The sequence below is a fragment of the Cebus imitator genome, unplaced genomic scaffold (assembly GCF_001604975.1).
Source record: "Cebus imitator isolate Cc_AM_T3 unplaced genomic scaffold, Cebus_imitator-1.0 Scaffold20, whole genome shotgun sequence".
Taxonomy (NCBI): Eukaryota; Metazoa; Chordata; class Mammalia; order Primates; family Cebidae; genus Cebus; species Cebus imitator.
The window spans coordinates 595,299-608,220 of NW_016107335.1; the positions used below are offsets into that span (position 1 = coordinate 595,299).

At 44.1% G+C, this 12,922-nt stretch overlaps 1 protein-coding gene across 7 annotated transcripts in view; it reads left to right on the plus strand.

Moving 5' to 3' along the window:
- Nucleotides 1-12,922, plus strand: part of NCAPG2 (non-SMC condensin II complex subunit G2) — an 87,432-nt gene that overhangs the window by 32,417 nt on the left and 42,093 nt on the right. For 6 of the 7 annotated variants that reach the window (XM_017519361.2, XM_017519373.2, XM_037735316.1 and 3 more), the window contains 4 exons: nucleotides 2,357-2,536; nucleotides 6,003-6,155; nucleotides 12,225-12,447; nucleotides 12,678-12,814. In XM_017519361.2, coding sequence (XP_017374850.1) covers nucleotides 2,357-2,536; nucleotides 6,003-6,155; nucleotides 12,225-12,447; nucleotides 12,678-12,814 — 693 coding nt within the window. The remainder of the gene's footprint in view (nucleotides 1-2,356; nucleotides 2,537-6,002; nucleotides 6,156-12,224; nucleotides 12,448-12,677; nucleotides 12,815-12,922) is intronic. The other variant, XM_037735310.1, reaches the window with a different exon arrangement.

Genomic DNA, 12,922 nt, shown 5'->3' on the forward strand with positions numbered 1-12,922 from the left:
CCTCCTGAGTAGCTGGGATTACAGGCACGCACCACCATGCCCAGCTAACTTTTTGTATTTTTAGTAGAGACAGGGTTTCACTATGTTGACCAGGATGGTCTCGGTCTCTTGACCTCGTGATCCACCCACCTCAGCCTCCCAAAGTGCTGGGATTACAGACGTGAGCCACTGCGCCCAGGTCATCTTTTCCATTCTTATGTTTGGATAAAGGATTGGGGTGGTAAGATAGTTAGCAGGTGTTCCTCTGTAGTTGTGTAGAGTTGTGTCTCAGATTTGCCTAAATGGGCAGAGTGCAACAGCAGGTGTGCTCTCCTTTGTTTCTGTGGAGAAGAAGCAGGCATGCAGGTGACTCCTCGCTATCTAAGTACAAAGGGCCCTTTCCTTCTGAGTGGCATTGCCCTCCCTTCTTTTGCCATTTTGGAAGCGTAGAGTTATTGCTGGCTCTTTGTTGTTCTTTGTCTGTTGCCCAGTATTTATTTCAGGAACTCTTCCTGGCAGATTACACACTTGGTTTAGAAACCATTTTTAAGTTTTAGGCTAGGTGTGGTGGCTCACACCTGTAATCCCAGCACTTTGGGAGGCCGAGGCTGGCAGATCCGTAGGTCAGGAGTTCGAGACCAGCCTGATCAACATGGTGAAACCCCGTGTCTACTAAAAATGCAAAAATTAGCTGAGTGTGGTGGTGGGCACCTATAATCCCAGCTACTCAGGAGGCTGAGGCAGGAGGATCACTTGAACCCAGGAGGCGGAGGTTGCAGTGAGCTGAGATCAGGCCACTGCACTCCAGCCTGGGTGACAGAGCAAGATTCCATCTCAAAAAGAAAGACTTTATCCTGAGCGGGCACATCCTTGCTCCTGAACTCCTGCTGGCCTGTGCACCTCATCAGGAGTTGTTTGCAGCCCTTGTCACAAACACCTCGGCCTCCCTTCTCTATAACCTGGACTCTGGGTTCGGGGCTGATGTGAACTCTCTGAGGTAACAGCCTCCTGTCTTTAGAGCACCCTCACTTAGGAATGTCTAGGTTACAACCTTTTATGCTCTTTTCTCCATGAATTTATTCCTTATTCCCTTTCTTTCTTCCAGAAATTTCTTCGTGTTTTTGTTTCTATTATTGCTAAGAACTTTTCTCTATTATTTGTCATTTTGGTCAAATTTGGGGGAGGAGATGGGGTAAATGCTTAATTTTGACTTGAAGTATTTTCTAATTTAAAAAGTAGTAAGAAAAAAAAAGTAGTAAGAATTCTGTTGTGTTTTTCAATGTTCCTAATAGAAAATGTCATGCATAATAAAAAGAGACTGGAGTAATAACCCCTGTGTGCCCACAACACGGTTTTACTCATTGCTGACTAATCCCAATCCCATTTCTTCTTCCCCTGTTTTGAAACATTTGGGACACCCATCATATCATCTCAGCTCTAAACGGGTCAGAAGGTTTTGATAAAAGATAATCTGTTTTTTTTTTTTTTAATCATGCCATGATCAAAGCTAAAGATAAATGAACGATGATTCCTTAATGGCTCGGGGTAGCCATTTGTTGTTCACATTTTCTCGTTTTGTTTGAACATTTCTCTAAGGCCCATGGGCTGTGACTAACTGAGATATTGCTTAAGTCTCCTGGACCATGAGCTCCCTCGCCACAATCTTGCTGTGTTTTGTTTTCTTAAAACTTGCTATTTTGGTTGTTTTTGAAGAAGCCAGATTATTCTATGACATTTTCAGCAGTCTGGATTTTATAGAACCCATTCCTGTGATGCCATTAGTGTGTTTCTTTGCCCTTTGTATTTCCTGTAAACTGGTGGTTAAATGAGACAGTTGATCCGATTCATGTTTTTCTTTGGGGTTTTGTTGTATGAGATTATTTCCTGGTGATGTTGAGTATTCCCATTGGGGTACTTACTGCCTCCTTGTCTCCTTTTGAATGTTTAGTACCACTGATGATCATGGTCTGGATCAGTTCATTACAAGTAGAATTATTTTATTCTGGGCTCTAAAATGCATTACAGCATTTCAGAATTCAAAAGATGGTGTACGTGGGCCATGCCTAATCTGAACACCTGCCATGGTCGGCTGAGTCTGCAGATCTCACTGAATGACAGAGCTGGTTTTGAGGCCCTGCTGTCAGGGGATGTGGCAAATAAGGAATCACATGTTTCTGGCTTGATCTTCTTAGATACTCTGCTTTAAAAGTAATAGCAAGTAATCTCAGGTCTAGGAATCCATATGTGTCCAGTGTTTCTATGCTCAAAGTTTCTCTGATTAAGTTACAAACCCCCAAAGTGCTCATGTGTGAAGCAGATGTTGAAATGAAGGGAATTAAGTCAAGGTTTTTAAGCCTTTCTCCCCTCCTACTTATAGAGCCTTTTAGAAGATCCTTATCCGATGGTCCGTTCCACAGGGATCCTTGGTGTTTGTAAAATAACTTCCAAGTACTGGGAAATGATGCCCCCGACCATTCTTATTGACCTCCTGAAGAAGGTGACTGGGGAACTGGCATTTGACACGAGCTCAGCTGATGTTCGTTGTTCTGTCTTTAAGGTAAGATTTAAAAAATTATGTAAGTAATGTTTACTTATTGTAGAATAATTAGAAAAAGATTAATATAATACCTGTAATCCTACTCCACAGAGATAACATTTTTGACATTTTGTTGTATATCCAGAGTAAGGTTTTTAAAAACGAAATTAAAAGTGTTTTCTACAAAAAAATGATTACTTGAACTAATAATTTTTAGTGTAAGGAGGGAAGGGGCCCCAGTCCTGTTGAATTTATTCTTTTTTGTCTCTTTGTGCAATGTCTTGGAGAAATATGCTTTGCATAGAACCTTGTATTTGGATTCACTTGAGTAATTTTTTAGTATCTCCCACCCATCACCAACACCAATAGCAGCTCAGACTTTGCAAGAGGAGCTCACATTTTATTTTCTAAGCAACCTGAACTGTCTTAGGTTTATAGAAACTATAATATGTATGTTAGATGGTAGTGAGGTGGCCATTGATCTTTTCTTACCCCTGACTTTGGTGAGAAAATGCAAGACGGCTGGATGTGGAATGAACCAGAGGGAGGGGGCTACCCAGGCTGCAAAAACAAATGCTCTTGGAGGTTGGGTTTGGAGAACCTGTAAAGCTCTCAGAGAGGCCAATTCAGAGAATTTCTTAAAGTCCTGTGAGATGACCTAAGAAGAAATGATCTCACTTTCCCATTACTGGAATCAGCTGTTTAGAAACCCTGACTCCGCTGAGCACAAAGCAGGTGACTTCTTCTTCCCTCATGTACAAAACAGACATTTTCAGAGCGGCTCTCCGGCCTCACAGCCATGACCCAGTGGGGGCTCCTGTGGATCTTCCTCCCCACTTCGCAGGAACCTGCTTGCTTATTTTCTCTATTTGAAAAGGTTTCTGGGCTAGGTGCAATGGCTTATGCCTGTAATTGCAGCACTTTGGGAGGCCAGAGCGGGTGGATTGCTTGAGTTCATGAGCCCGAGACCAGCCTGAGCAGAGTGGCGAAACCCTGTCTCTACAAAAATACAGAAAAACAAAACAAATTAGCCAGGCATAGTGGTGTGCACCTGTGTAGTCCCAGCTACTTGGGAGGCTGAGGTGGGAGGATGGCTTGAGCCTGGGAAGCAAGGTTGCAGTTAGCTGAGATTGTGCCACTGCACTCCAGCCTGGGTGACACAGACAGACCTTGTCTCAAAAAAAAATTTTTTTTTTCTGTGCATGTTCAACCTCTCCCTCTCAGAAGTATCCTTCCTATAGGTTTGTAAGCATGTTCACATCTCCATCTGAGGCAGAGGCTGCTCTATCTCTCCTCATTGTGGCAAGATATTCTGAGGAGCATGTCTGTGTTTGTTGAGTGGTCAGACATTTGGGCTTATGCCTATTGCTCTGCCGTAATTGTTAGGAACAGCCTTCTTACTCCCAGGAGAGTCGTAGTCCAGTGGTCACCTAAACATTCTGTCTCCATTTCCTGCTATTCCCTAGTCCACTGTAAAGCATCTTCTCTGTCCACTACTCCAGTAAAGCATTTCTAACCAAGGTTAATTTCATGTGACCGCTTCACTAGACTTTTGATCTCTGAGCAGAATTCATTCCTAGAACATTCCTTTGTCCTTCTGGATGTTGTTGTAAACCCGCAGTCCCTCTTCTTCCTCTTTGTTTTTGGTTGAATGCTCTTATTCTTTAAGTGCTGGCTGAAGAGTCAGGGACCCATGTGCTTCTTGCACCCACCTTGCTCTGAGTGCAGTTTGCATGAGGCTGGTCCCAGTTTACAGACAAACATCTTCTTGAGAGCTCTGCTCAGGTGACCAAAAGGTAGCTATGAGATTAAGATTATCCACAGCATGCATATTAGAAAGTGCTCCTGGGATGCACACCTGTGGAAGGGAGGGGACTTTAAGCCGTGACACACCCTCGGAAGGCCTCGTGCAGACCCACAGGCAGCTCTGGAGCCAGCAGAGCCCTTTAAACTGGGCCCATGCTGATCCACCATTGCATACTGGCTGCCCAGTAAGAAGGCATTTTCTTCAGGAGGCCATCCCCCAGGCATGCTGATGGCAAGGGCAGCTCAGCAGCCCCAGGACAGCTGGGGTGAGTAATTCATTTCTGATAGGGCCTTGGTGGCATGTCATAGCAACACCCTGTCTCCTCTGCTGAGTTACTTCCCATCTTTTCCAAACGTGCTGCCATCTAAGAGTTTTATTTATTTTCTTCTCTCCCCCTTGCTCCTCTTTTTCTCCTTGAAGTAGTGATGCTACCTGCTGAGTTGCTCACTCTCGTGCTGTTCTTGCTTCCTCCTCCTTCACCCAAGTCCTGTCTTTCCCTTCCTGGAGTTCTCTGAAGTTCACCTGCTCCTTCCTGTTGTTGTCACCCAAAGCGGCTGCAGCTCCCTGGCCGGTCTTCTCGTGGTCCTGATCTTATGATCACAGTCTGCTGCTTTCATGCTTCTGAGGAAACCCTTGCAGGGCCGCACTGAGATGCCTCCCGGGCCCTGATGGGTCGCCTGTGAGGAAGGATTGGTGGGCTCTGGAGTAAAGGAAGAGTCAGCAGAGAATCTACAGAAGAAAGATTGTAGGAGAATTAGGAGAACACAGTGTTATAGCAGGAGCTACAGGGGCTGTGGGATGTTGGGGAGCTGGCAAGGTAGGTGGTGGCCAGTGGCCAGTGGGAGGGCAGGGTCAGGGGAGACTGTGGACACAGGTGGAGCAGATGATTCAAATCAGACTGCCCTAGCGCACAGTGCTTTGGAAGAAGAGCTGTATTTAAAAAAAATGATCGTCATGAAAATATACGTTTTTGGCATGCTGTGTATACTTTTAACAAAAACCTGTGAAAACGTCCTTTCTCCTGAAACTGGACAGAGAAGGCAGTAGAGCTTAAGCAGTGCTGGAGCTCAAGGGCCCAGCCTGAGCCTTGGCCTGTGGAGGAGCACCACCTGTTACATGGGTACTCTAGTCAGCTGAGAGAGCGCTCTGGTTCTGTTACCTCCCATCCTCATGCAGTATTGAGTCAGGAAGTGCAGAGTTCTTGGACCTGGTGCCTTTGGAGACCATGTGACCAGTAGTCATTCTGTGTTTCTTTCAACTCAAAAATCCTCTAAAATTTAGCTAAGAGAGAGCATTGAAGATTTCTTTTATAATTGCTTTAATCTTATTTGAACAAAACGATGGATTGACCAAATAGCAGTGGTTGGCACTATACCAGTTCATTAAAAGCATGCCTTTTGGCTGGTCCGAGTGCAGTGGTGTTTACAACTAATTGATCACAACCAGTTATAGATTTCTTTGTTCCTTCTCCACTCCCACTGCTTTACTTGACTAGCCTTTTAAAAAAAAAATATATGCCTTTTATATGAAATAGTTCTAGAAAAAATGTTATTTTCTGTAACTATATTTATTTAACTAGTAGTTCCAGTAAAGATGGAAACAAATGTTTTCTTTAAGTTTTCCCACCTGAACCTTTCATTGGCATGTTCTGATTTTGAACTGTTTATCTTTCTGTTACAGTGTCTGCCCATGATACTGGATAACAAACTGAGCCACCCATTGTTAGAGCAGCTCCTGCCAGCTCTCAGATACAGTCTCCACGACAATTCGGAGAAAGTGAGAGTGGCTTTTGTGGACATGCTGTTGAAGATCAAAGCTGTGAGGGCTGCTAAGGTAGGATGAATAGGGTTTTCTCCTTTAAGACATGAAATAGGGACATGTGTTCAACAGAGTAAGTAGTTTTAATTCCATATTTTAAACTGATATCTGATATTCTTTGATCAGTTGTCTCTGTCATAAAATTTTGTTTGTTTTTGGTTTTTCATCAGAGGTTCTAGAAATATTGTCAATGTGCATTTTCTTTTTGAAAGACTTTAATGTAAGCACCCCCTACCTTCCATTATATCTTTATCGTGTATGAAGGTTTTCACTGAGATATTTAGTGTGATATTTGGATACCTGGCACCTGTTGAATATGAGCCATCTCCCACCCCACTGCCCCTACACAGAATGATGGAAGGACATACCTGCTTTATGAGAGATACGTGTTTTGGTGTTTTATAAACTACTGAGGTGATTGTTCTCTTACAGCTCTAGTGCTATTCAGCTTTTGGCTAAGAATGTTGCTTATCATGTTCTTGACTTCATTATTATTTGATACCATTGTGAGCTTTCTTTCTCCACACAGCATTTCTCAGAAATTTACTTCAAAAGCTCTTCTGCTTTGGCACAGGATCCAGAAACAGCCTGACATGGCAGAGTGCAGGGTCAACCAGACAGATTTGTATATTCATAAGAGAAGTGGTGCTGTGTGGCCATAAAAATAGTAAGGAAAAACTTTTTGTGGGGCTTCTTTGGAAAGGCCTCTAAGATACAGACGTATAAAAGCATAGTGTAGATGTGGTTCTAGTGTGCTGCCAGCTGAATAACATGGAGACATGTATATGTAAGTATTGCTCAGATATGGGTAAATATGCTTTGAAGAGAACAAGAATTTAGTGTCAGTTGCTTGGGATAATGAGGTGAGGGGGAGACAGGGTCTCACTCTGATGCACAGGCTAGAGTGCAGTGGTGTGATCTTGGCTCACTGCAACCTCAAGCCATCATCCGTCCTCAGCCTCCCAAGTAGCTAGGACTACAGGACTGTGCCACCATGTCTGGCTAATTTTTGTAGTTTTTGTAGGGATGGGGTTTTGTCATGTTGCCCAGGCTGGTCTTGAACTCCTGAGCTCAAGTGATCTGCCCACCTTGTCCTGCCAAAGTGCTGGGATTACGGGTGTGAGCCACCATGCCCAGGCAATTATGGGAATCTTGTCACTACATGTAGTACATATTACTTTGTGTGTTTTGAGTTTTGAACTGTGAATGTTTTTATGTTAGAAGAAAACGATATTATGAGTGATCAATGTAGTATTAACACCCAATGTCATATCTAATTGAGTTACTTTGATGCTTTTGTTGAAAATTATTGACCATGTGTGTGGTCCTCTTCTGGACTCTGTCCTGTTCTGTTGATTCATTTGTTCTGTGTGGATTTTTTTTATTTGGAGATGGAGTCGTGCTCTGTTGCCCAGACTGGAGTTCAGTGGTGCAATCTCGGCTCACTGCAACTTCTGCCTTCCGGATTCAAGCGATTCTCCTGACTCAGCTTCCCAAGTAGCTGGGACTACAGGCACACGCTGCCATGCCCAGCTAATTTTTTGTATTTTGGTAGAGACGGGATTTCACCGTGTTTCTCAGGCTGGTCTCGAACTCCTGAGCTCAGGCAATCTACCTGCCTCGGCCTCCCAAACTGCTACGATTACAGGCATGAACCACCGTGCCTGGCCTTCTGTGCGGATCTTACAGAAAAGTCTTACAGTGCATATTCTCCAGCTTTGTTGTTGTTCTTTCAAAATTCTTTGGTTACTTTAGGTCTTTTGCATTTCATATAAATTTTAGAGTAATAGCCCGATGTGGTGGCCCATGCCTGTAATCCTAGCACTATGGGAGGCTGAGGTGGGAGGATCACTTGAGCTCAGAAGTGTGAGACCAGCCTGGGCAACATAGTGAGATCTTGTCTCTTAAAAAAAAAAAATAGAGTAACCATGTTAATTTCGTTGTCACTGTTTTTGAGACAGAGTCTTGCCCTGTCACCCAGGCTGGAGTGCAGTGGTGCAATCTCCACCTCTTGGGTTCAAGCGATTCCCCTACCTCAACCTCCTGAGTAGCTGGGACCACAGGCATGTGCCACCATGCCTAACTAATTTTTTTGTGTGTTTTTAGTAGAGACAGGGTTTCGTTATGTTGGCCAGGTTGGTCTCAAGCTCCTGACCTCAGGGTGATCCACCTGCCTTGGCCTCCCAAAGTGCTGGGATTACAGGCGTGAGCCACTGCATCCAGCCAAGCATGTCAATTTTAATAAAAATACTGGCTGCAATTTTTTAAAGAGCCTATTAAAACTGTAGTTATGTGCTTTGACTCTGTTGGTTGGAGTGTAAATTAGTTCAACCATTGTGGAAGACATTGTGGCAATTCTTCAAAGACCTAGAGGCAGAAATACCATTTGACCCAGCAACTCCATTACTAGATATATACCCAAAGGAATTCAAGTCATTTTATTATAAAGATATATGTATGTGTATGTTCACTGCAGCACTGTTCACAATAGCAAAGACATGGAGCTAACCTAAACGCCCTTCAGTGATAAACTGGATAAAGAAAATGTGGTACATATATATTACGGAATACTGTGCAGTCCTAAAAAGGAACGGGGTCGTGTCCTTTGCAGGGACTGGATGGAGCTGGAAGCTATTATCCTCAGCAAACTAACAGAGGAACAGAAAACCAAATATTGCATGTTATGTTATCACTTATAAGTAAGAGCTGAATGATGAGAACACATGGACACATTGTAGGGAATGAAACGTACTGGGGCCTGTTGGAGGGTGGAGGGTAGGAGGAGGGAGAGCATCAGGAAGAATGGCTAGTGGATGCTGGGCTTGATACCCAGGTGATGAGATGATCTGTGCAGCAAACTACCATGGCACACATTTACCTATGTAACAAATGTGCACATCCTGCATGTGTACCCCTGAATAAACGTTGGACCAGAAAACAAAGTAGACTTTCTGGCAATTATTGGAGAAGAACAACTTTCTGTGAATATTTATAATTTTTTTGTTTTAATTTGTAATTTTCAAACATACATGAAAGCAGAGAGACTAATATAGTGAATTAGATGTACTCATCACCCAGCTTCAACAATTATTGGTAGGTACGATCTTGTTTTATCGAAAACTTATCCAGGCCATACGGCCAGACTATTTTGAAATAAGTCCCAGACGTTATGTTGTTTCTTTTGTATTCCAGAAACAAGCACTTAAAAACCACTCTACCATCATTTTACAAAAAACAAAAGAATAACTATTCAGTAAAACAAAACAAAACTGCCTGGTAGTAGGTAAGGAAGGAAGAGGGACACAGGGTCTCAGGCCAACCAGGGAGTTTGAGTATCAGAGCAGAGAAAGAAGGCATAATGTTTGCATTTCAGTCCTTACCTCTGCAAGTACAAGGCAGAGAGCCATTTGGTCATGAGGTCTCTGGAAAGGTTTGTGATGGGCATGCAAGCTGATTTCCCTTGAAAGCTAAGGTTACAGAATGACATGCGTGCAAAGAGGCAGTTTGACTGGCCAGAGGGCAGCTGTTGGAGCTGACTGGAGGGCATTGTCTATGGGCACAAACGACCTGGCAGCATGAAACCAGGCTGCTGGGCCTGGCGTGCACACCTCAGTAACTGGCGTGTTGGCCCAGTGAAGGGTCTTGTACATGCAGCTCTAGAAGGAATGAGAGTTACACCTTCTCTTTGTTTCCTTTGTTAGCTGTGGTAGGCCTGGGCTGCTGAGCTGAGCCCAGTGGTCCAGGAGATGTCAACACTCTCCCTTCAATCCATTGTCCTCTTTTAAATTTTTTTTTTGAGTCTCACTGTGTTGCCCAGGCTGGCCTCAAACTCCTGGCCTCAATCAATCCTCCTGCCTTGGACTCCTAAGTTGCTGGAGCTACAGGTGGGAGCCACTGTGTCAAGCCAGAGTCCACTTCTACTTCTACAGTAGTGTGTGACCCGTGCAGCTCTGATCTGTGCATTTGTATGATGCTGAAAGGCAGCATGGCAGACTAGATAAAAGTGCTATGGTCTTCTGCTTAATCACTCTAAGCCCTGCTTCTTACCTGCAAAGTGGGGATACTAATATCTATGCTGGGGGTGGTTGCAGAAATAGAGTGAATAGTGGCTCAGACATTTTGTTCTATGCTTGACATCCTCAGGCATTTCCAGAAAGGTTGGTTGCCAACAGCACTGTCACCTGCAGGCCTGCTGGTGCCATGTTCAGGGCTCATTGTCTTACTCTCAGAAGTAAACACCTGTTAGGGCTGGAGCCTGTGGCCAGGAGGCTTTTGTGTGTTGGGATGGGCAGAAGAGGCCCAGGATGGAGGTGGACAGAGTTGTTCTCTGGTCATAATGTGAGTCCTAGTGTTTTTCACTTTCTTGTTCTCTTAAACCTTGACAGTACAACCTCTCACCCTTAGATAACGGGTGTCCAGTCCCTTAATTTCCAAGGCGTCAATCAGGTTTGGCAGAAGATTCTTGTCCCTGTGGCTGTGGTTGAGAGCTGCAAACCTTGGCTCTGTGGCTGCTTGAAGTACTGGGGTAATGCTCAATTCCAATGCTAGAATGTGAGTAAAATGCCCAGTGTGGGATTTGGGGTTATCGTCTTTACTATAGTAAGTTTTTCAGAAATACCAAGAAGTGCCTGAGTGGAATTATCTCAGGGGCACTTCAGGAGGCAGTAATGACAGTGTTGGATACTGCAGATTTTGTCTGAGTTGAGGGTGTACATATGTCTATTTGAATTTGCAGTATGTGATCATGACCTTGGCAAACAGCTTCAGTGAGAGTGGACTGCAGTGTCCATGGGGCAGGAGGTGGGGTCTGGAGGTGTAGGCGGCACGTAGGCACGCAGGTCGGTTGACAACGGGAAGGGAAGGTGGGAGCCACGAGATGGGAACCTCAGGTTGAGTTTTGTGTGTGGATTTTTGTTCTAAGAGTTGGGATGATGTGAAAATACTTAAATGCTGATGAGAAAGATCCAATTGAAAATACTAGGGATTGGTCCCGGTGCAGTGGCTCAAACCTGTAATCCCAGCACTTTGGGAGGCCGAGGCGGGTGGATCACGAAGTAAAGAGATTCAGACCATGGTGAAACCCCGTCTCTACTAAAAAATACAAAAATTAGCTGGGTGTGGTGGCACGCCCCTGTGGTCCTAGCTACTTGGGAGGCTGAGGCAGGAGAATTGCTTGAATCCGGGAAGTGGAGGTTGCAGTGAGCCGAGATCGCACCACTGCACTCCGGCCTGGTGCCTGACAACAGAGTGAGACTCTGTTTCAAAAAGAAAAAGAAAATACTAGGGATTGGTCCTTGGAGCAAGGTCCATGAGAAAAATGCAAGGCTGAGGGTTTCGCCCGCCATGCAGGTAAGGAGCCTGAGGCCGGGGCTTGACGTAATGCCTTTCAATTTTGCTTTGTCTCATTCTGTATTTTTCTCTTGTCTTGAATTTCTTGTGCAGAAGATTGGTGCTTGCTTTCTGTAGGTGCTTCGAATGCTTTTGAGAAGAGGGACACTGATCAGTTCTGATTTTTGCAGGTTGTCTGGAGGCTGCATGTGAGATGGGTTGAGGGAGATGAGACTAGGCTGTGGGGGTCCGTGATGATCTGGGCAGGCTTATCTCAGAGAAGGAGCCACTGTGCATGGGACAGGCAGCCCGGGGGTTCAGGAGTGATGCCCCTGCCTCTCAAATAGGAGATGGAGTGTCCATGACAAAAACTTTACATATGTTTTTAGTTACTTTTCACATTAATGAGCCAAAAGTTAAGGCACTTTAAGAAATTAAAAAAAATATTGACAATCATAGCTATCATTGGAGAGTTTCCTGTATGTCAGTCATGGTGCTAAGTAATTTTAATTAACCCTCTCAGCAACCTTATACTTGGGTACTTTATATAATAGTACTTTTAAAAACATAGATTTGTTAATTCTAATTTCTCTACAGAAAACTCACAGATTCTGGTGTAGTCATTTGAAGTGAATTTTCTTGAATATAAAAAAATTAGTTCCTTTTTTTGTTATGCTCTGGAAATTTTGCTTAAGCTGTTTCTAAGGTTACAGGCACAATTGATTATTTCCTTCGGCATATGTGCTTTTTGCACAGTTTTGGAAAATATGCCCCATGGAGCACATTCTGGTTCGTCTGGAAACTGATTCTCGACCCGTGTCTCGGCGCCTGGTGAACCTCATCTTTAATTCTTTCCTGCCTGTGAATCAGCCAGAGGAGGTCTGGTGCGAGCGCTGTGTCACCCTGCTGCAGATGAACCACGCCGCTGCCAGGAGGTTTTATCAGTATGCCCACGAACAGACTGCCTGCACCAACATAGGTAGGGAGCACTGCTGTTTCTCAGTTCTTGTATGCTTTCCCCCAAAAGCATAATACAACTTACAGAGTTCAATATTTGTCATTTTAATAGGCTTTATACTTTAATGCATTTCCTAATGATTTCCCTTAAAATAGTATTTTTAACTAATTGGGATTATAATTTCACTATCAGATAGTTACCTTTGTAGAAGTAACACATCCATTAATTTTTGTTTATGTTAAACATTTCAGCAAAGCTGATTCATGTTATTCGCCATTGCTTAAATGCCTGTATCCAGAGGGCAGTGAGAGAGCCTGCGGAGGAGGAGGAGGAGGAGGAGGAGGAGGAAGAAGAGGAAGAGGACGGAAGGGAGAAGGAGAACCTGAGCGTGAGTAGAGCAGGGCCAGGCCGGGCAAACACTGCATCAGTGCCACCACTCCCGTGGGCTGTTACGTTAGGAATATTTCTGTTTTTTCTTTTTTCCTTTAGTATTGTT